General features: G+C 40.8%; 1 protein-coding gene across 2 annotated transcripts in view; it reads right to left on the bottom strand.

Annotated features, from left to right (window-relative positions):
• Positions 1-24,649, bottom strand: part of ldah (lipid droplet associated hydrolase) — a 237,915-nt gene that overhangs the window by 2,275 nt on the left and 210,991 nt on the right. For both annotated transcript variants that reach the window (XM_080192230.1, XM_080192231.1), the window contains exon 6: positions 9,439-9,521. In XM_080192230.1, the coding sequence (XP_080048356.1) occupies positions 9,439-9,521 (83 nt within the window). The remainder of the gene's footprint in view (positions 1-9,438; positions 9,522-24,649) is intronic.

Raw genomic sequence — 24,649 nt, 5'->3', positions numbered from 1 at the left:
TAATGTAAGCCATACTTGTGACTAATAAATAAGCTTTTAAAAGTTTTGTTAATTATGATTTCCCAAAACATTTGGTTTACTAAACTATACTTAGGAGGTTGAAATGTTATCTTAAACCAGTGTACAAAAGATGAGAGTGACAGCCCAAAAGGGTATACTTTTCCAGTTGTTAAACCCAGTGCCATGGAAGTTGTTAAACCCATGCCATTTTACTTGCTGGGAGACTAGAAAATTTGGTTCAGATCCACGAGACTGGATTTACCAGATTTTGTGGGCCAAATGTAATTTTCCAGCGGGTTTTAGGCTGCCATAAAGTTGTCTTGCTGCAAAGGCAACACAGTTGTATTTGAATATAACACTGTAATACAATTAAACCAGCAGGACACGGTGGATTGCAAAAAGTCAGAAACAAGTATTGTATGACCACGATTAGGTTGAGATTCAGTGTTGCAGCCACACATTGAATCATGCAGTCAATTTGCAGCCACCCAGTTCAAAATATGTCCTTTATAAATCTGATCAATGCAAACTTCAGAATTCCACAAATAAAGTAATGATGACAAAGACACTGAAAAAAAAGGCCAGGATAGAAGAAGCAAAAGGCAGACAATGGCCTAGTAGTATTTTTGCTGGACTATTAATCCAAAAACTCAGGTAATATTCTGAGGACTTGGGTTTGAATCCCGCCACAACAGACGGTGGAATAAAATTATTCAATAAGAAATATCTAGAATTAAGAATCTACCGATTGTCGGAAAAACCCATCCAGTTCAGAAGGAAATCTGCCGTCCTTACTCGATCTGGCCTACACGTGACTCCAGAGTCACCACAATGTGGCTCACTCTCAGCTGCCCTCGGACAAATTAGGGATGGGCAATCTTATAATCTTATAAATGCTGGCCAGCCAGTGCGCCCATGTCCCATGAATGAATAAAAAAGATCCTAAATGAGATAATTTAAAAAGAAGCTCTGAAACTTACTGAGGATGATAACCAAACATACAAAACAGTGCTACAACAGTGGTGGGTTTGGCTGAGAACCCATTTGCTTAGTATCAGATTGGGCTGTGCCTACAAAAGGAATGTACCTATAGGAATGTCTGTGAGCGATAGAATTCTCAATGAGGTCAAGGTTTTTAACTATTTAGCGTTTCCTGCATAGGCCATAAGACATAACAGCAGAATTAGGCTACTCGGACCATTGAGTCTGCTCCACCACTCAATTATGACTGATATTTTTCACATCCCCATTCTCCTGCCTTTTCCACGTACATTTCGGTGTTGACTCAATTTCTTTGCTGTTCTTATGAATAAAAATATTCATTAAAAAAAGTTTCTTCTAACAATGCATTATGTTGAATGGAATCAAAATTAGCTAAATAGTGTCTGCTAATTTACTGGACTGCTGTCTGAAACTGAAGAATTTGCAAGATTTCAGTAAGACAGGAAAAGATGAAAGCAAGAGGAGCTCGTACTTACACAGGAGCTCACAGAGCAATAAATGAAGAGTCCCCCGGTGTTCACCAAATCCAATTTAAAATAATGATGCTTATTGATTTTAAAGCATGATAAATGCAATTTTTCAAGGCTGAAGTGATACAAGATGGACTTTGCTTCCATAGGTAGCCTGAATACAATCTACATTCAAAATTATACCATTGGCTTAAAACTAACATCCAAGTGGCTTGATTCACAGTAGGGCAGAGATCAGGTCTTGTCAGTTCTTCATTGGCATAGAATATTAAAGAAAAAGTGAAAGATAGTACCAGTTGTGAGCTTGAGGGAGCCCTTCAACCTCTGTTTACACTTTATTACCTTCACATCTGGAACCTGGAATGATCTTTCCAAATAGAGGGTTAAAGATTACAGAATAGGTACTCTCCTTTGCCTTATGATTAGTATGTGTGGTTTTTCTCTGCCAGAGGTAATAATGAGAACTATACTGGAATTCTATTTATGAGATGTGTGCCATCTGCAGCTATGCCATCAGCAGCTACATTGAACATGTTGTACCCATAGAGCTTGGTTTGTAACTTTCCATATTTAAAGGGTCACAGACTGAAAACATTATTTAGAAAAAATGTGAGCAGCTGGTAATGTGTGATGCGTGCCCTCTCTGATGCAATATCAAATATAATGAAATGCTGCTAACAAATATTATATGATTATAAATTTAGATAAAGTGTCAGCAAACTTTACGAACTTGTGCAGGGTGTTTATTTCTGCCTCCTTGAGATAGCAATCCCTCCAATCAATCCTCCCTCAATGATGTTCAGCCAGGTTCGCTCTGGCATTGCTATTCACGAGAAAGTATAGAACATTGAACATAGAACATTACATGCCCTTCGGCCCTCGATGTTGAGCCGACCAGTGGTACCAATCTAATGACCCTCTAACCTAAACAATTTCAATATTATCCATATGTCCATCCAATGACCATTTGAATGTCCTTAAAGTTGGCGAGTCCACAACTGCTGCAGGCAGGGCATTCCATGCCCTTACAACCCTTTGAGTAAAGAACCTACCTCTGACATCTGTCCTATCTTTATCACCCCTCAATTTAAAGCTATGTCCCCTCGTGTTAGCCATCACCATCCGAGGGAAAAAGCTCTCACTGTCCACCCTATCTAATCCTCTGATCATCTTGTACGCCTCAATTAAATCACCACTTAACCTCCTCTCTAACGAAAACAACCTCAAGTCCCTCAGCCTTTCCTCACTGTCTTTAAAACCATTCTCTGCAGGAACACCAGCAGCTGGACAGCAAAGCTGCATCATGGAATGGCATCTTATAGGATGATAGCTTTAAAGGTGGCTAGTTGTCTTTGTGAACTGTTAACATCAGGCAACCCACCCATTCAATTTGCTTGCTGGGTTTCTGTTGCATCATATATATCATATATTCTGTGGACAACAGCTTACTTTATATTAAAGTACAAGGCAAGTTAACAGTGATGCAGGTGCACACAACTACATTATCAATCTCCATCTCATTCAGCAGAAGTGAAAAATGGAAAGGCTTGCAAGAGTAAATGACAGACACTAGATTCTAAATACAAAAAAGGAACACAGAGTAAAAAGATCCAGAACATCTGCAAGGGTTCTCTTCTCGGAGTTTGGTTGAAATGATAGAGAAGGTATATTTCACTAATAATGGCCATTAATCAAAGGGCCCATTGGCCTTCTGCTGTACTGCAAATCACTCTGACTCTGTGTTTGAAATGCATCAATAACAACATTTCTCCAGGATTTCTGCTGTGTTACAGTGGAAGACTGGGAGAGCTCAATGAAAAGTCCTCCCTATTGTCACTAAAACAACACAAGGGGTGTCCTTTGCATCTTTGCATAAAGCTGACCCTCTTCTGTTTGTGTATACCACCTATATGCTCGACGCTTTCATGTTTTCAGAATAGTGGATCATTTTTGGGGTGGGGTGGGGTGAGGGAGAAAAATCAAACCTTGATGTCACAAGAAAATAGTAAGATGTCTCACAACACCAGGTTAAATTCCAACCGGTTTACTTGGAATGAGCTTTCGGAGCACTGCTCCTTCATCAGGTGAGTTACTTTGCCCATCCCAGTCTAATGCCGGCATCTCCATATCATTAGAAAATAGGTAAATCGTGGGTTGGTGAATGGTTATCTTCTTTTCATGTATCTAGGAAAAGATTTTCAGTTGTGCTAAGTAAAATAGTAAAGGAATACAGAATGGATTATTAGCACAGAGCAGCTTCAATTCAGTGCAGGTCCTCCCAATTTGCATCCTGTCTTCCAATGTGGAGAAGCCAAAGTTGTGAGCCACAAATGCAATATAATAGATTGAAAGAATAACACGTAAGTCACTGCTTCACCTGGTACAAGAATTTGAAGCCTTGGATGGTGAGGAGAGGGGACATAAAAGGGCAGATGTTGCATCGCTTGTGCTAGCATGGAAAGGTACCAGGGGAAGGGGATGGTATGTTGGGAATGATTGAAGAATGAACCGGGGATCATGGAAGGAGTAGTCTCTTTGGAATACTGAAAGAAGTGGGGTGCAGAAAATGGCATCACAGTGGAAGTGGTAGAAATAGCAGAAAATGATCCATTGAACATGAAAGCTGCTGGGGTGAAAAGTTAGGAATAGGAAATTCTATTATGGTTCTGAGAGGGCGAGGAAGGTCTGCGGGTAGAATTGCAAGAAATATGCCAGAAACTGTTGAGGGCCTTGTCAACTACATTGGGACGGAATCTTCAGCTGAGGAAAAAGGAAGATATCTCAAAAGTGCTGGTGTGGAACAGATACAATGGAGAGGAGGAAGTGGGAGAATGGAACAGAATCCTCAGAAGATGTCAGATTTGTGGGAGTTTAGCCAAGTATCTTCATTGCATTGGAGGAAGCTTTTCAAGTTTTAATGTGACTTCTACTCTGCCACAAAAATGTATTAAAAGAAACAAATAACAAATCAGGATTCAGTGAGGGTATTTTTTTCAAAATGCTAGAAAAATTCCAATTAAAAGACCAGATAATGAATTTGTTTCTAAGCGTTCCTGAAAATTGGATGTAATGTTGACAATCAAGCACAATTGGAGCCCACTCAAAACTGAGAGTCATGGCCAGTTTTAAGGGGAGAGATGTATTTGGACAGAATGTCTGATGGCTGGGTATAAAACATCGAGTATGCTATTGGAGTCCAGGTGTGCAATTCATTTACACCCAAATTTCTGTGATCTTTTAAGCCACATAATTTGTTTGCTCTCAGATTATGTGTGTATATTAGTGCACATGTGAAGGAAACCCTAAGCCAGTTAATGTCACTGCAGTCTTTTCATGCCATTAGTATGGTGGATGAGAAAGTCAATTCTGACCTATCATAAGGTTTGAAAAATAAAAAAAACTCAATTCTATTATATATTATTTATAAATCATGGATTCTGAAGTATAGCTCTTAATAAGGAATCAATAAAGTCCCTAATCATAAAATAAATAGCTAACTGTTTAATGCCTGAAAAAGATCTTTGACATGGCTCACATTTGATAGATTAGAGTTTAACTGACAGAAGGAAAAATACAATGGTAATACAATTTCCACAAGTAGTAGGAAGCTCATTATCGTGATTATGACTGTTTATTTTAAAGCAATCAAGCAACTTTGGTGCAGAAATATTGCTAATAAACATTCCATATCTAGATGAAAGACAAGCTTGAAAACAGCCAACTGCAATTAGTAATGAAAAGCTCTCTGGGGAAATGCAATGAGTTGCATCTATCACTAGAAGTGATTAAAGTGCCTCTGGAACTACAGCATGTTTCCAGCTGTTACCACTAACTCACAGAAAATCCATGGTGTTTATTTGATTCCCCCGCCTCCCCCCCTCCCAAACCATTATATTTCATGAAGTATAGCTTTGAGATTTCATAAAACAGACACACATTTTGGCAAAAATATTGATAGAGGCAGCTGGCCATAAAACCCAATAGCACCACTGTAACAAACTCATTTTCATGCTAGATATCATTATAGTCCTGTAAATTGAATTTATTTTAATCGTTTTGTTGATGCCCTATGATGTGCTAGGCATTACGAGTTGCTCTTTCTGTAACTTTTTCTACTCCTCTTCCACTCTGTAATTCTTTCTGTTTCTCCGGTTGTTTTTCTTTTTATTCTTCACACTTTGGACTGAATAATATGGGGCTTGGACTAAAGCAAAGTTGGCATGGAGCTGACATGTTCTACACTGCCCCATCCTGCAGTCTCAATGCACTGCGGGACGGTTAAATGGGGCCAAGTGGAACTTCTGTCACTCACTGGAAAGGAATCCAGCCCACTGGAGCTGCCGGCTAATTTGAATGACTGGCAGCTACACCAGTTCAGGCAATGTCAAGAGCACTGCAGTGGCTGCTGGGACTGCAGGAGGAGGTTGAAGAAGGTCTATGGACCTCTGGAGCAGTTACATCTGGGGGCTTGGGCAGGGAGAGTTTAGGTAGATCAGGAAGGGTGGCAGGGTAGGGTTGAAGGGATGAGTTTAACTCTGTAGGCAGGAGGAAGAAAGTGGGGAGGGGGGGTGGGGGTGGTTCTATTTTAGGAGCGTTGTCCTGTAATTGGCAAAGGGCAGCCCCCAAAGAGTGAACCACCAACCCCCCCCAGCACTCCCCAACACTCCTTTCCTTCCTGCCCTTTGAGGAACGTTTTCTTAAAATAAAAACTGGACTGCCTGCTCCTGTCCAGCTGCCCACACCAGATGTTTCATGGTATTGGCAGCATATGATCAGGGCCGAATGGTTTGATAGCAAGCCACTTAACAGTGCTACTTAATAGTGCAATGAAATATAGGTTGGTGTGCTATTCTGGCTTGTGTCATTAATCCCACTGTTGCACATTACAATGGCTGGAACTGAGAGAAAGGGATATAGAGAGAGGAAAGAAAGGCTTGACCTAATTATTAAGTTCAAATTAAATCATATTAGTCATTTTAAAAATAAAACCCTTTTCTCCTTCATGAATATACAACTTAACCAACTGTTTTAAAGCATCCCTTCTTGACAGTGAAGGAGGGGAACCTAGTATGTGAAGAAGACCATTCATAAACCTTTTCATAACATTAGACAATGTAAGTAACATGGCGTGATTCGTCCTGTGATGTAACATCTGGTTTCTATTTCTACCTCCTCCTTTGAGTGTGGAATCCGAGGCTAATGTCATATGCAACCAGCTGCCATTATTTCTGCTACTCCGTAGAAAATTATTTCTACCACAAGATGACGCTTTCCAGAACAAAGTGACAGTAAAACTCTAGAGATTAATAAAGGTTGAAACAGCCCATACAAGGTGAAATCTTGTGAAGCTTCCAGGAGTTGAAAACGAGGTGTGTGGGGCACTTAATTGAGTGGAATGTAAAATGTCATCTTCCCAATGGCATGATGAAAGTTATCAGTGGATTGAGGAAGGATTGTTGTTTTGATTTGATTTATTGTCATATGTATTAAAATACAGTGAAAAGTATTGTTTCTTGCACGCTATATAGACAAAGCATACCATATGTAGAGAAGAAGGGTGCAGAATATAGTGCTACAGTCATAGTGAGAGTGTAGAGAAAGATCAATTTAACATAAAGTAGATTCATTCAAAAGTTTGATGACAGAAGGAAAGAAACTGTTTTTGAGTTGGTGGGCCTCAGACCCATGTATCTTTTTCCCGATGGAAGATGGTCTAAGAGAGTATGTCTGGGGTGTGTGGGGGTCCTTGATTATGCTGGTTGCTTTTCTGAGGCAGCAGGAAGTATAGACAGAGTCAGTGGATGGGAGGCTGATTTGAGTGATGGACTGGGCTCTTCATCGTTTCTTGTAGTCTTGGACAGAACAGGAGCCATTCCAAGCTGTGATACAATCAGAAAGGATGCTTTCTATGGTGAATCTGTAAAGACTAGTGAGAGTTGTAGCAGACATGTCAAATTTCCTTGGCCTCCTGAGAAAGTAGAGGCATTGGTGGGCCTTCTTAACTATAGCATTGTCATGGAGGGATCAGGACAGGTTGTTGGTAATCTGGACACTTAGAAACTTGAAGCTCTCGACCCTTTCTACTTCATCCCATTGATGATAGGGGAATGTCCTCCACTATGCTTCCTGACATTGATGACCATCTCCTTCATTTTACTGAGATTGAGGGAGAGATTATTGTCATTGCACTCGTTCACCAGATTCTCAATCTCTTTCCTGTACACTGTCTCATCATTGTTTGAGATCCAACCCACTATGGTGGTGTCATCAGCAAACTGGAAAATCGAGTTGGAGGGGAATTTGGCCACACAGTCAAAGGTGTATAAGGGGTATAGTAAGGGGCTGAGGACACAAACTTGTGTGAATAATATTGTTGAAGGCTGAATTGTAGTCAATAAATAAGAATCTAGTATCTTTGTTACCCAGTTGTTCCAGAGTTAAGTGTCTGGCCAGGAAGATGCGTCTGCTGTGGACTTGTTGCAGTGATTGGCAAACTGTAGCGGATCCAGGCAATCTGAGACGCCGGAATTGATTTGTGTCATGACTAACCTTTCAAAGCACTTCATAATGATGGATATCAGAGCCACCGGACTATAGTCAATTAAGGCACAGTGCTGGGCTTTTCTTTGGTACTGGGATAATGGTTATCTTGAAGCAGAAAGGGACCTGCTCACAGATACCATGGATCCCCTGTGGAGTTCACTGTGCTGGATCAGATGCCCAATGACAGTAACCCTTCACCTGAATCCTGCAAAGCTCTGTGGGGCAGCTGTCAGCACACTGTTGCTTTGTCACTGACTGAAAAATCTGGGCAATAGTAACAAGTCTATGACAAGCAATGTTATTTTTTTGAAAATCTGAGGCGGCATGGTGGAACAGTGATTAACACTGCTGCCTCACAGCGTCAGGTAACTGGGTTCAATTCCAGCCTCAGGTCACTGTGTGGAGTTTGTACATTCTCTCTCCCATCTGCGTGGCTTTCCTCCGGGTGCTCTGGTTTCCTCCCACAGCCCAAAGATGTACAGGTTAGGTTGATTGGCCATGCTAAATTGACCCTAGTGTCAGGGGGATTAGTATAAATATGTGGGATTGTGGTCGGTGCAAACTTGATGGGCTGAATGCCTCACAATGAATGGTCTTTACAATTCTAGCCGGAACTGACTGACTTCCTGTTTGTGACATTATCCTCTGCCACATGACAACTCAGCCTACAGTGCTGATTGGGCACCTCTCATTGGCCTCTTACCCACCTGCTGCTAATTGACGCTGACTGTTATCTCCTTAAGTTTCTTCTGTTATAGATACTGGTAGCAAATTGTTACCTGAAACATAACTGAGGCATAAAGAGAAAGAGCAATGAAATAGAATTGAAGTGGAGAACTTTGACATGCTACTGGCTGCAGTAAAGTCACACTGAGCCGAAATTTCTATTTTTTTTAGAGAAATGGTTAATTTTTTTTTAATAATTTCTTTTTTTAATAAATGGTAAATGTTATTTTAAACACTGTTTCCTTTTGGATGGAGTCCATTAAGTAATGAACATTGTACTTAGTGGGAGATCCTTCTCCTTCAGATTATTTCAGATTTGCTTAATTGTGATGAATAATGTGTCCATCTACTAGCGATCTATGTTTATATTACTAGGAATACCTTTATCTATATTGGTGGATATCTTTTCCTTCAGCGTATCAAGAGTGGAGTCCACTTCATTTTAACATAGAAAGTAAACTGTTCCTGAGCTGACTCACACCGGTGGGTGACTTTGATATTTCAAGCCATAAATTTATGGAATAATGGTATTGTTTCGAGTGAAATCTCCAAAATGCTCAATTTCTGAAGAAACGTCATTTCCACAAATCTAACTGAAAATGTAAACAGTTGCATGTTGTGTATGGACATAATACGTATGATAACAATATGATAGCAAACCATCAGTATTTTGTCAACAGATTTGAAACAAGAATACCTTGTCCAAGAACTGTCCTATGGTTGAATCATCTCTCTGCACAACTTGCATCATTTCCTGGCTTCCCATATACATGGCATTAGCTGCAAAGAAATAAAAATTTCATTAAGCAGATAATCCAAAGAACAAACAAAGCACTTAAAAAAACTTTTTTTCACAATAAAAACAATCAGATAAAATGATGTAGTTGTCTTTAAAATACTTGCTAGACAACACCCATCTAACTAAGGGTTTTTTATTAGAACACTGATTATAGGGTAATATGATAAGTTTGTTTAAAATCATGATAAGATGGGACAATTAAATAGAAATGGATATTAAAACAGAAAACCAGAGAGAAATGTCTTTGCAAAGTACACTCCCACTTTTAGCACTGGGGTCATAGTAAGTAGTCTCACAACATTAAGTTAAAGTCCAACAGGTTTATTTGGCAGCACGAGCTTTTGGAGCACTACTCCTTCATCAGGTGAGTGCCATTGAAGGTCCTGTGCAGTGAAGAAGTGTTGTCCGAACCTGTGTATGAAAATGTTGGCATATTGAGGTGCAAATTTGGTTCCCATGGCTGCTCCGTGTGACTGGATGAAGAACTGGTTGTTGAAGGTGAAGACACTGTGGTCTAGGATGAAGCGAATGAATTGTAGAATTGCATCTGGAGATTGGCAGTTTCAGTGTTGAGTACTGAGGCAGTTGCAGCAATGTTGTCATCATCGTGGGGGATGCTGGTATACAGTGCTGAGACATTCATTGTGACGAGGAGCGCTCCTGGTTCAACTGATCCATGTGTGCTGAGTTTCTGTAGGAAGTCCGTAGTTTCGCGACAGAAACTGGGGGTTCTTGGAACAATGGGTTTCAGGAAGCACTTGACGTAGACCGAGGGCATCCTGGGGCCTACTGCCTGATATGGTGGGATGGCCAGGTGTGTTGACCTTATATATCTTAAGGAGGCAGTAGAGATCTCCAATACGAGGGAGTACGTGAGATGAGAGCACAGGAATGCTCTGAAGGTCTGGATCAAAGGTTTTGAGCAGTCTGTTGAGTTGAGGGGTGAGTTCTTTGGTTGGATCTGCGGTTGGCTGTTTGTAGTGTTCCATGTTGTTCAGTTGTCGGTACACTTCTTTGAGGTAATCTGTTCTGTTCAGTATGACGGTAGCCCCTCCTTTGTCTGCTGGTTCGATGACAATATTACAGTTGGTCTTTAGAGCGCAGATGGTGTTGTGTTATGCTTTAGTGACGTTTGGGGTTATCTTATGAGTGCAGCTGATGAATCTGGCATTGATGCACCTCCTGACGGCTTGGACATACCTGTCGAGTCGAGGGCAATGCCCTTCTGGAAGAGTCCAATTCGACTCTTTCCTTTTCGGTTGCTGCACCACGGATCCCTCTGTAGGTTATTCTGGTTCATTGGTTGTCTCAATGCGTTCGCTGTTGGCCTCTTGAAGTTTATGAAAAAACTCTGGAGCCTCATTCGCCTGATGAATTCCTCTGTGTTTGCCGTGAGACCGATGGGGTCCATTTTGGGGGTGGGGTAGAAACTGAGCCCGCGGCTGAGAACTTCGATTTCATCTGGTTGATGGGTGTAGTCTGACAAGTTGACAAAGGACTTCGCTGCAGTGGTACTGTTTTCCACTGTGGTACCAGGGGAGACTTGGTTGCTGCTGGTGATAATGCCGAGTTTCTCAAGTTTCCTGTTCTTGGTGTGCATGTAGATGGCATAGTTCCATTGTCTCATCTTGGCAGTTGGTCTGTGTCCCGATCACAAGTTGAGAATATGAACTCTATCTTGGTTTCCAGGTTGCGGCGTCTGCTATAGGCATTCACCTGATGAAGGAGCAGTGTTCTGAAAGCTCGTGTTGCCAAATAAACCTGTTGGACTTTAACTTGGTGCTGTGAGACTTTTTCACAATACCCAGTCCAGTCCAACGCTGGCAACTTCATATCAGTACTGGAGTCAGAATTGTGTCATAGTGCCTGAATTGCTACTTTTGGCTCACATCATCTAAATTAAGCACAGACTTGGAATCAAACATAGGAACCTTGTAGTCTTGGTGGTTAAGCATCCATGTTCTGTGGACCCCAATTTTCTTTATCTGCTTTCTTTTCTAAGTTCCTCCATCCAGTCATATACTTCTCCAAGGTGAGAGTTGACTTGTACACATCCTCAAGTGGAAAAGTACCTCTGGATCATTCTTGTTCTTTCACTGGCAGTTGGCACTTCTGATGTGGAGATGCCGGCATTGGACTGGGGTAAACACAGTAAGAAGTCTCACAACACCAGGTTAAAGTCCAACCAGTTTATTTGATAGTAAACTCACAAGCTTTCAGAAACACTGTTCCTTTGTCAGGTGTGTGGAAAGTTCTGATCAGAGGAAAGCATATAAAGGTACACACAGTTTACAGAATACTGATTAGAATGCAAGTCTTTACAGCTAACCTGCTATTCAAGTCTTAAAGGTGCAGACACTGTGAGTAGAGATATCATTATGCTATCTTTGGGTAAGTGTTCTCTAAGGTGGCCTTCATGACACACAACAGCATAGAGTCGCTGAGCAGAGACTGATAGCCAAGTTCCGCACACGAGGACGGCCTCAACCGGGATCGTGGGTTCATGCCGCACTATCTGTAACCCTCATAACTTGCCTGAACTTGCAACATCTCACTTACTGTTCTGTCTGGAGACAATACACATCTCTTTAACATATGCATAATGCAATCTCCATTCACAGCGTCAGCACCTTTAAGACTTGAGTAGCAGGTTAGCTGTAAAGACTCGCATTCGAATCAGTATTCTGTAAACTGTGTGTGCCTTTATATGCCCTTCTCTGATCAGAACTTTCCACACACCTGACGAAGGAACAGCATTTCCGAAAGCTTATGGGTTTACTATCAAATAAACTGGTTGGATTTTAACCTGATGTTGTGAGCCTTCTTATCGAGTTGGCACTTCAGCAGCAAGGGACAGGTCATCCTTTCCATTTCTCCTGCAAATGCCTTGCCTCCACTTGGCAATTTGCCCAATAACACAGTTGAGATTAGGACTCACCTTCAGGGGAAACATTGAAAATAATTTCCAAATGAGTCCCTTTGCTCACCTAAATCTAGGTTCTTAAAAAAAAATCAACTACAAAAATTGGTGATTTTTGTACCAGTTAAGCCATGTTATTTCAGACAATTTTCAGCAAATATTATCGGCAAGAGATGTCTGGATCATGAATATTTATGTTGTGTCTCCTGTGTTTACTGGTGAATGCAATTGCATCACAATTCCCAGGAACATTAAAGGTGAACCAATTAAAATAATTAATCAATTTCACAGCTCATCAAAGTTAATGAACATTCCTTAAAGGGAGATACTTTATTCTAAGGAAGCATACTCATTTGGATACTATCTAATAACAAAGATAGTTTTCTAAGACACAGAGTCTTTAAAATAGGGGGCACTTGTAAATAGGTTGAATTCCTCAATATATAATCAGAATTCAGTAGACAAGAGTGGGCCAAAACCACTCAGACACTTATCAGCCTTTTTACTTGAGTTTTCATTCTCTCTGAGACACAAAAAAGTAGTTTTCATCTTGCTGCCCATTGTAAGACTGACAGTGGAAATCATTTGCCCATTTTCGTTCCAATCAGGAATTTGCTTACTTCCCAAATGGGTCACATTATTCTACGGTTTTAGGCTGAACAGCCTAAGATGAACAGACCCACATGTCTGAAAGTCCTCTAAATTCAAGGCTAAATTGTAGTTTCAACATCTTTTTGTTGCTACAAAAACAGCCCTAAATAATTCTTAAAAAGTAACTTGTGTCACAATAAGTTCCAACTCTGGATAAGGCAGATGGGTAACTTACAGAAAGAAGGGCTGTTCCTCTGTCATGAATCTGTGTTGCGTTAGTTTGACCATAAGTATGCTCTTAAAGAATTTGCTTCCCTACAGTGTTTTATAAAATGGCATTTAGCCAATGAAAGGTTCCCTCTGCAGAACATTTGTTTCACATTATTTATCAGAATATGAAAAATAATTAAAAGATATAACCCCTTTGTCAATTAGCAAGATTAAATGTGAGCTGTATACACATGAGTGCATAAAGATACCTGACCTTTGTTTATAACTCAGAAAAAACTAGCTGCAAAAAAGAAAAAAAATCAGAATAAAATTTAAAAAGTGAATGTTAAACAATGGCATGCCTTAAACATATGGTACTGCCACTGCACCCATACCTGCACTTGATGTTGGAGTAAGCAACTTAGTGATTTCCTCCGACTAGAGTTTGGTGATTTATATTTGTGCTTTAATGGAATCCATTAGTGATGTTTGAGCAGCGGGTGTGACACTATTGAAATGCCACTTAGCTTCTGTTTCACAGCAGAAACATTTCATTAGTGGCAGAAGCAGTTTGTGAGTTTTGAAAGCCTGTATTGTGTTGCACACACTGAAAAGACCACGTTGGCTCATTGCTTGTGAACAAATACAGACTAAACATGTAAAACTAAGTATTCAGAATACCAAGCCAAATGCTCCAATTCACCTTTAAAACCTGGTCTCTCGGATTTGGTAAGTTTAAAATTGCAGTCTCTATTTTACTTGTAAGTATTTTTAAGGATGAACGAATGGAAACTGTTATTCTTTAAACTTGCAATACAGTAGCCTTAGAAATCATCATAGAATCTGTACAGTGCAGAAGGAGGCCATTTAGCCCATCAAGTAAATCAACCACAATCCCACCCCAGCCCTATCCCCATAACCCGATTTATATTAACTCTTAGAGCCTCTTGATCCTTCAGAGCTGAACTGAAAGTTAGCCAGCCAATAACAATACTAATTTTGGTTATAACTTTGAAGAATTATTACACATTGGATATTGCAGCAATACTTCAGAAATACCTAGGGCCTCAAACCTTCATTGTTCCACTGGCAGCAGTCAAATCAAAAGCCTGCACCAAGAAGCAATTCAGGTAACTTACTAAAACAATCTATGCAATTTGTTTTGTTTACATAATATGTTTTGGCAAAAAATGTACATGAACTCTTGAGTAGTAGTTCCTACTCATGTTCTACATTGCTTCATTTTCCTCTGGAGAACAGTGATGATAACACCCTGTAGTACTTGCGAGAGAAGAAATATTAGTTTTGAAGAGTAATCCTGCAAAAGGTTATCATTACTACAGACTACACAGAAAAAGAACACAAACAATTGCTTTTTTGTTCTATTTTGCATTGTAATTAGGAACATCTTCATTCTTTGAAGAGCAGCTCCATATACAATGTGGATCTGTAGTCACCTATGGAGTAAACACATGTGGCTAGCTCCTTTTAAGAAACTAATCTTCTTGCCTTGCTATTTCAGTCATGTGATCTTTCTCTGCTCAGTGGCAATGGTGGTTCGTTCTGAATGCTTCATTAATTATTTGACTGGAGGAGTGCAGCAGACCTCGTCAAATAACAATGTGAGAAATTTGATGCAGAGAAAGTAGACCTGACATGGTTTGAGAAGATTAGGCTAGGTAGAAACTTTGAACTTAGGAATGTGAACTTTATGCCTCTGATGATAACTCTTGCTCATTCATTAATTCTGGACATCATGGGTGGAATTTTCCCATCCCGCCCATGGAAATCATAGCTGGTGGGGATGAACCATGCAAAGGTCCACTGACCTCGAGCAGGAATTTCCAGCCTTGCAGCGAACGCAGCCAGAAAATCCCAGCCCAAATTTGAAAATGGATAATTTCCAGAATGCAGATGTTAGCACTGGAACTTTTAAAACCTCATTGCAATTTGGTCACTGGAGGACCAAGGTGTATGTCATTTTCAGCTATCATATCAAGATAAGAAATCTTGGTGAAACAAAATCTCACTCCTTGCAGCTGACTTCTGAATAGATCTGAAGGAGGCCTTCTGGATCCTGTCCAATGATGGCCGTGACAAACAGAATGAGCGTTCCTTCTCTTTTTGTCTCAGTCTACCGGCCTTTTGAAAAGGTCTCTATTAGGGTAGAAACTTGGTGTCTATGTCAATTTGTATGATCTTCTTAGAGATCCTCTCCACTTTGAGCCGGCGGTTTGCAGTGTCGATGGTAGATGTGATGTGAAGATGCCGGAGTTGGACTGGGGTAGGCACAGTAAAAAACCTCACAGAATAGGTTAAAGCCCAACAGGTTTATTTGGAATCACAAGCTTTCAGAGTGCTGCTCCTTCATCAGGTAAGTGGTGAGGCCCATGCTCATGCCTTTATGCAGCATGGCCCTACCAACAGATTTTCTGTCTTCCTATTTGACAATCTGTCTACAAGTAGTGATTAGCATTGGTAGCTTGCTTACTCAACATTAATGAGTTCTGATCACAAAAATGGATTGGGTCTTCTGCTGACTGCACTGGACGGGTGAGCAGATGTGACAAGCTGGTAACCTGGAAACACAAATTGCTCCGACTGTGTCTCAGAGTTGGCTACTTTTCTTGGCTGAATTGTCCATGTGTACAATGTCAACAAATCTGCCCTGTTCACTGAAACTATCTGACATGCTGAGCAGTCTCAGGACTTTTTCTTTCTGCTCAGGAAGACTGAATGCTTGGAAGAAATTACAACAAGTAACCAAACTCAGAACTGCCTTTTTAAACAAATGGTGTAGTGATGCTCATGTTGATAAAAATAGAATTTGCAGTGACTCTATGGTCAAATGGATGGTATTTTATGTTCTCCTACCTGGTGCATTTGAAGGTGGGGAAGGCATTTAAATGGGCACAATGGTGGTGGGCGGGACCAGGCTACCTTGCTGTCTCCATGCAGTTACATCCATGGTAGGAATGTCTGCGGACCACTTCCCACCCTGATGCCAATTGATGTCCTTAAATGGGCAATTAGTGCAGTTACTTGCTATGCAGTGTGCACGATAACTATTTTTTGCACAGTTATGTCCTAAAACAGTGCTTAACACAAGCAAACAATTATAATTCTTTGCAGGAATCGACTAAAAGATGAACTGAGTTTACAACACTGCTTTATATTGCTTATATTATTTTTCTTTATATTGCTTATTTTTTCTTTATATTGCCTCTGGACCACCTTAACAGATAGGGCTTTAGTGTAACACCACGCTACAAATGAAACATCTCAAAAATGCAGCATTCCCAAGGTTCATTTCAGAATCAACCTTAAAATCCTGGAGTGAACTTTGAATCTGTAAGCTTTGATTCAAAAGTCACTTGAGTCAACTGTGCCAAGTTAACATTTGAAAAATAAAAAGTTGCAGATGGGACAAAAATAGACTCAGAAGCAGCCATGGAATGAATGAACACAAGCCAATTGCATCAATCATATTGTTGTGCATGAAAGCCACCTCAGGATGGACAACAAATGCTGGCCTTGCCAGTGATGTCTACAGCCCATGAAAGAATAAATGTATAAGTCTCATTTTAAACATGAATCCACAGATCAGGAATGCATATTATTATCTCATACATCAACCTAATCTCAAACATAAGTGTACATTTTTTGTGCTTGTTTTGATATCAAATGTGACTTCCATTTTTCTCCAGTGCGTGCTATCATCGCAACACTGGTTATAATCTCTCATTTGCCTATTTATCTGCCAAGATTAGTAAATGTAAATTGAACAAGAGCAGATTTGAAAAGGAGCATTGAAAAATAAAACAAACAAGTACATTGAATGTAAACAAGGAATTATTTAAAAGCGTTTTAATAGCTTCCATTATTTTCCCATTGGTGCCAGCAAGTTGAGATAGCCACACTACTGAAGCATTTTCTGGCTTTCTCTCATTTGAAAGCAAAACAAAGAACAAGATTTCAGTTGAATTGTGAAAGATCACGAATGGAAATTGGCTTTTCCTTTGTTGAAACTGGAAAATCTCAGACAACTCAGGGGCAGCTGAAAAGTACTGTTGGAAGACAATTTATAATGTAATCTATGTTAGGACATATATTACATTAAATGGATGTAATTCAAGATATTTTTTCTTTTTTTTAGAAATGCAGATGAAGCAGTGAATAATGCAGAACACCATCAAAGCTGTAAGGAATAAAAGAGAATATAAGGTGGAAGAAGAAGATTCGGTGACACCACCTCCTCCACAATAATCCTCAAAACCGATGTCCCATAAGGCTGTGCCCTCAGCCCCTTGCTATACTCTTTATGCACCTATGAGTGTGTAACCAAATTCCCCTCTAACTCAATTTTCAAGTTTGCTGATGATACCACCATAGTGGGATGGATGTCAAACAATGAAATGGAGTACAGGAAAGAGATAGAGGATCTGGTGAATTGGCACGACAACAATAATCTCTCCCTTAATGTCAACAAAATGATCATGGACTTTAGAAAGCGTAGTGGAGGACATGCCCTTGTCTGCATCAACGGGGATGAAGTGGAAATGATCGAGAGCTTCAAGTTTCTAGGTGTCCAGATCACCAACAACCTGTCCTGGTCCCTCCACGCCGATACTATAGTTAAGAAAGCCCACCAATGTCTCTACTTTCTCAACAGGCTAAAGAAATTTGGCATGTCCACTATGATTCTCACCAACTTTTACAGATGCACCATAGAAAGCATTCTTTCTGGTTGTATCACAGCTTGATATGCCCCTGCTCTGTCCAAGACCACAAGAAACTACAAAGGGTCGTGAACGAAGCCCAGTCCATCACGCAAACTGCCTTCCCATCCATTGACATTTCTCACTGCCTTGGAAAAGCAGCCAGCAAAATCAAGGATCCCACTCACCATAAGAACATAAGAAATAGGAGCAGGAGTAGGCCAACTAGCCCTTCGAGCCTGCCCCGCCATTCAATAAGATCATGGCTGATCTGTCGTGGCTCAGTTCCACATTCCCGCCCTCTCCCCATAACCCTTAATCCCCTCTCTTATCAAAAACCCATCAACCCGCGTCTTAAAAATATTTAGCGAGGTAGCCTCCGCCACTTCGACGGGCAGAGAATTCCAGAGATTCACCACCCTTTGAGTGAAAAAGTTCCTCCTCAACTCTGTTCTAAACCACCCCCCCTTTATCTTGAGGCTGTGCCCCCTAGTCCTACTATCCTTTCTGAGCGGGAAGAGTCTCTCCACCTCTATCCTATCCATCCCATTCATCATCTTATACATCTCAATGAGATCTCCCCTCATTCTTCTAAACTCTAACGAGTACAAGCCTAATTTATTCAGCCTCTCCTCATAGCTCAACCCCCTCAACTCTGGCATCAGCCTAGTAAACCTCCTCTGCACTCCCTCCACGGCCAAAATATCCTTGCGTAAGTACGGCACCCAAAACTGCACACAGTACTCCAGCTGCGGCCTCACCAATGCCCTATACAGCCGCAGCAAGACCTCCCTACTTTTATATTCAATCCCCCTCGCGATGAAGGCCATGGACATATCTCCCTCATCTTCTTCCATCGGGGAAAAAGATACAAAATCTGATGTCACATACCAACTGACAAGAACAGCTTCTTCCCTGCTGCCATCAGAGTTTTGAATGGACTTAACTGATATTAAGTTGATCTTTCTCTACATCCTAGCTATGACTGTAACATTACAGTCTGCACTCTCTTGTTTCCTTCTCTATGAATGGTATGCTTTGTAAAGCACACACGAAACAATATTTTTCATTGTATGTTAATACATGTGACAATAACAAATCAAATCAAACTCTGATTTTAAGAGCTGACAAGTGGAAGACTGAGATTAGAACTTCCATATTTTTGAGGTATCACAGAACAGAACAGAAAGATCTCTAGAAAATCATCTAGCAACTTACGAAGAAGGTGCGGAAAAACTGACAGGAACAGTGATATTTTAATAGTATCAGGAAAATAAGGGCAAGAAACAACAACATTAAAATTTATGTTAATCAGATATTTGGTAGTTAACTGCAAGGTTTCGAGTAAATTTCCACCTGACCATAAAGCCCTGATGTTACTTTTAGCTGCATGTAAACTATGCCATTTCTGAATGTGCAAATTATCATACGCAGCAACAGACTATTGTAAGAGGACATTTATGTTCATGGAAACTGTGGTCACCTCATGGAGTATTAGATTCAGCGGGAAACCAAGTGCATGCTGGCCCTCATCACTAGTCTGCACAGTCAGACTGGGACCTTAACACATTTGAGGGAAACTGGCCTTGGCCATTCAGCATCTTATTGAAAAACAGCAAAGCATTTTCCAACTCATGATTAGGGCTGGTGAAAATGAAAAGGATGATGGAGAAAGGGTACATGGAAGTAGAACTCTACTCAAACTGCCTGAGTGCTTTCCTTGACCCTTTCATTCAGGGCCCTAAATGCTGCCTCCTATCCCACTGGCCCAATTTGTCCCTACACATATCCTGTGGAGCAGAATCCTCTGATTTCAAAACCCTGAGAACTTTGGCTAAGAGCATCTGAGCTGTCAGAGCAGGGAAATGAGCAGCCTGCCTCTAGCTCTGATGAAGCCTCAGAGGCTGCATGTAGGAGTCATAGAGAAAGGGAAATAAAGGATTTGTATTAAATGCAAGGGTATTTACTTAGATACTTAACATTATGTTACATTGTCACATTTCTATTTCATGTTTATGAACCATAAACTTTATGTTGCAGTTCCACTGTGTCACGCCCCCATTATTACTTGCAGCCTATCAATGGCCTTTGCCTTGTGAAGAATGGCATGAGATGAGTAAAAGATGAGCAATGGGTACATGGAAAAGGATAGATTGTTTATTGTTGCACTATTTTGCACTGAGGACTCGAGTGGGGAAGGACACGGTCATTCTGAATTGTGTACCAGGTGTCTTCACTGTAGTGTATCTGAATTAGGCAGCCCTGGGCATCCTTTGCAGCCAGGTGTCTGGTTACAGATGCCTCACCAAACCAGCCTCCCTCTATTGTTTCTCTTCTTTCTAATGTTTGAAAGTGATCATTACTTTCCTTCCATTGGAGCTTCAATACTTTCTGCTGTGCGCTATTGTGGCAAGTGCAGCCAACTCCTACTGCTACTAGAAATTCTTATGATGCATGCTGTAAAGTGCTCACCTACATCCAGGCACCTAACTTGAATCTTCAGCGTCCCAATGGCTCAGTGACAATTCTTGTGTTAACAGGGCTTCAGTTGTACCTTTTCTACATATCATTCGCAGGGCTATTACAGGTGTTAACAACCATTGCTTCAGGAGACAGCACTCGTCTCCAAGGAGCCATCCATTCACTCTGCTTGAAGGTACAAATATCTGTGGGAGACTCGACTGATGCAGGATGAAAGCATTATGGCAGCTTCCTACGTATTGTGCACAAACGCACAAAATGATATTTTGGTGGCTGCATATCAGCAGAGCATTAGAGTTGAAATCTCTTATGAGGATTCCTGGGTGATAAGGTGGTGGCTTGATTGCCAAATGTGTATAATCTATGACTCCTGGGGCTGAATTCTATGTTTATCTGTGGGGTAAAGGAGGAGGAATGGAAAGTGAGTGGTCAGTCGCTCCCGCCCCCATCATCTGAGCTCGTTGGATCAAACACTGGATAGTCAATTAATGGTATGAGTCCAACTGGAGTATAGGCAGAGGAATAATGTCATTAATGGTGTAGTAAAGTTGAAGGTGAGTCTTTGGTTTCAATTACTAATTGATGTATTAACAAAAAAAAATACATACACAAAAGATAAGATCTGATAGAACTGCAGTACACATCAATTCTCTTCTCCTCCCTGGCTCCAATGGAGGTTCCTCCACATCTCAGAATGTGCACCCTTGCTCCCGATTGGCTTGGCTTCCCACAAGGCCTCTTCATAGAGTCCAGCCCAATCATGAGACCCTTAAAGAAGTCGTATTACCACAAACAGGAAGTTGGTGACGGCTACAAATTTAAAGGTTGCTCTCTCAATATTTCTTAATTTCTTGTGGCAGGCTCCAACAAGTTAACAAATCATATAACAACATGTACAGATGCTACCACCTTCACCCAGCTGCTACATTCAGCCACGGTCCCAGTGGAAGGTCTCTTCTTCCACCCTTGTGTGGTCTGGTCATAGCTGTTGTAAAACAATTCCAAACTGTTCTGTGTGAGGCCCAGTAAAAAGAATGAGCAAGGAAAATTTGCAGACAGTTCAGTCGTTAACAAGGTTTGTTAATTAATAATTTCAAAATGGAGAGGCAGGCTGCTGATTACTGCACCTTCACACCTTCTGTAATTTGGGAGATTAGTGTGACAATGCTGTTTTGCTGAACCAACATTTTGCGTGTACATGATGGGGATGGCAGGTCTCTGACTTACATTTCTTAATATCCAACCCACTGCTAACTGTGACAGATCAGCAAATTCAAGTGCTTAATCTAAATGGCCTTAGCGGAAAACTGCAGATAAGTGCTTGCCGAGGCAAAGATGGCATTTGTCTGTAGGATGTGTTTGTGGGCAGCAGATTGTGGGATTCGCCGACTATCACTATCAGATTGGAGTTGAGGTAAATAGATTAAAGGCTGTGGAGACCTTAACCATCACAGGCAATGAAAGTCCACTTGTTCCACATGGAAGGAGGTCTTCTTCCAGGAGACTGCAAATGTCAGTAGCCACCTGACTGGCAGTGCTGTGTCTCCTGAGGCACTGGCACTTAGTCATGTTCACCAGGCTGGTTGGCTGCCTTTAAACCCTGTGTTGGGGTTATCGCCACAAGCAAGCAGGAGCTCTGTGCTCATCCTGTCTTAGGAAGCAGCAGGTGGGTTGAAGAGATGGCTGCTGCTTTTCCTGGGGGTGTTGTCTTTTCATTTCTCATTGAAGATCCAAATAGAGCTGCAAAAGCGGCTCCCATGTTGCTGTGAAGGTTGACTGCTGGGAAATAAGGATCAAAGGCAATAAGTTCCAAAGTAGCAGAAATTACCTCCAAAGTTTTGGAAATGCCCTCCAGAGGGCTAAAAGCACACTCTCAGACCAAGTCATGTGAACTGAACATTTTTATTACTTAGGTAAGGAAGAAACTGTTGAATATTGAAAGCATTTCTTGTCTGGGATTGTTCACCCCATTCATTTTTGCTGCTTTCTCGTCTTGGTTTACCTGATGGATTGCAGGAAACCTACAGAGTTAAAGTCGGCGTCCTGGGTTAAAACTGCAGCTAATGAGCATGTAATATATTTAAATCATATACTGCCTATTCTCACACATTGAAGAATATACTTTGGTGAAAGATGGAATACAATGGGTTCCTGCCTGCTACCCAATACACTTGCGACTTCAGCTGTTTTAATCGGCACTTAAACAAAAACCCACCCACCTTGGCAGGTTAGATTTCATCCCCATAAGTGACTGAATGAACCTGTTTTTTCAGTTCATGGCTAAAGTGAATTTTCTCTGGACCTCTACTGAGTCATAACTGTAATTTCACTCGATGTTATATCAGTGAGTGGGAAAGATCCTGAGGAAATTCATGCCCCATGTGTGCCACACCTAGAAAACAGGTCAATAGCATGCTGCGTTATAGGCAAAAAATTTTTACTTGTGTTCTAGATGTCATAATGAAAGTAAGATTTGCTCTGGAATCTCCTTCCTCAATGTCTTGCAAATCACTTTTTCAGGAAGATGAGGCCACTTTAAAATCTGAAGTTCTATGCTTCAAAACAGTTACATGATATGTACGGCACGTAGTTCAAATGTAGCCATTTAATGATTTGATTTTAGTACCAAAGCTGAGGGGATAGGGGAGAAACCTATATTTTGTCTGCTTAAAAATTGCTCATTTAAGAATGAAGAATGAGTACATTTCCTGAACTCTGTTTTGTACAGTTCAGAAAGGTCTTCATGCTACAGTTGTGTAAAAATGTGTATTTGGAAAGCTGGAATAAGACTATGGATGCTTACAAGATTTTAGGTCGAGCAGTCCAGAGATCCTCTTTAAAATCAGCTCCCTGTGAAACTTTTAAACTCCTACCAGACCCTAAGCAGCTAAATTGGTGTGTGGCAAGATAATTCACACTATCTTATATAGCATTCCACGCAACTAACTAGCCACAGATGAGAGATAAGAATCAAAGAGCCAGCGCAAAGGAATGAGATCGATTGCAAGGTCCACAACCCAGACAAGCATTCCTTCTGCTGTTTTGTGATCACTGCACCTGCACTGAGGAAGCATATTAAAGTCTGTGTCAGGACACCAGGTCATCTGGCCTCTAAAAAGCTTTTAACGAGGAAAGTGCTATCAAAACTCTGCAGCTTTAGCGGATGATGCGCTGACAGCTTCAAGTGGTGTTCTGGGGGGCTGGGATTTCTCCTTCATTCTCTGTTGCCTAGAATCTTAAGTTAATGTTCCAAAACTCTCAGAGCTGTTAGATTTAGTCGGTTTCAGCTAAGACAGGCAAAAAATCCAGAAAGCAGGGATCAGAAAAGAAATAAACTTACCCTAATTACAGTATATTTTGTACTGTGAAGATCGATGAAAACATTCATTAGCTCAGAAGGAAATTCTTAGCCAGTACCAGCCCTTTTGCTTCAGCGTCTGGAGGTCATGGGTTCATGCGCAATCCTCCAAGGAGTCGAATGCACAATCTCAGCTGACAGGACAGTGCAATACTGAGGGAATGCTGCATTGTCAGAGAAGCAGTTTCCTGAATAAGTTACTAAACTGAAGCACTCAGATATTATTTGAAGTGTTCTCTTGGTGATCTAGCCTACATGCATGCCTTAATCAGCACCTTCAGAAACAACTAGTTAATTTATCAGATTGTGACTTCTGAGCTGTTTGCAGATTTGCTGCCTGGTTAATCTAAAAAGCAACATTGATTATAATTATATTTCAAAAGCAATTCATTTGCTGTGAATCATAAATAGCAAGGGCATGGAAGGTGCTGTATTAGTACAAGTTTATTTTACCAAAAATAAATCAGGGTGATGTCAGGCAAGGAACACAGAAGATTTAGGTTCCAAGCTTGTCCTTCATTTTTTCTTTTATAAACCATCAGATCTAACCATGCATCCAGTTTATATCACCGTTCTGTGTTAAATATTGTAAATGCTGCAAACAAATCTGATAAAATCTTGTGCTTTTTGAACAGGTTTGCCACTCTTAGGAAACTGTTGTTTGCACTAAGATACAGGATAGCAGTCTATGATGTTACCATGTAGAAACTGGTGAGTTCAGCAGGTTGGTGATTAGTTTCATATTTAAGAGTTCACTACGGCTGGATTTTATATTTTTTGGTGGAAGATGGAGGTGGAATAGAAACTAAGTGATCTGCTTGCTCCCACTCC

Source organism: Carcharhinus amblyrhynchos, chromosome 7 (genome assembly GCF_965287045.1).
Source record: "Carcharhinus amblyrhynchos chromosome 7, sCarAmb.v2.hapA, whole genome shotgun sequence".
NCBI lineage: Eukaryota > Metazoa > Chordata > Chondrichthyes > Carcharhiniformes > Carcharhinidae > Carcharhinus > Carcharhinus amblyrhynchos.
This window is presented reverse-complemented; position numbering and strand designations above follow the sequence as displayed.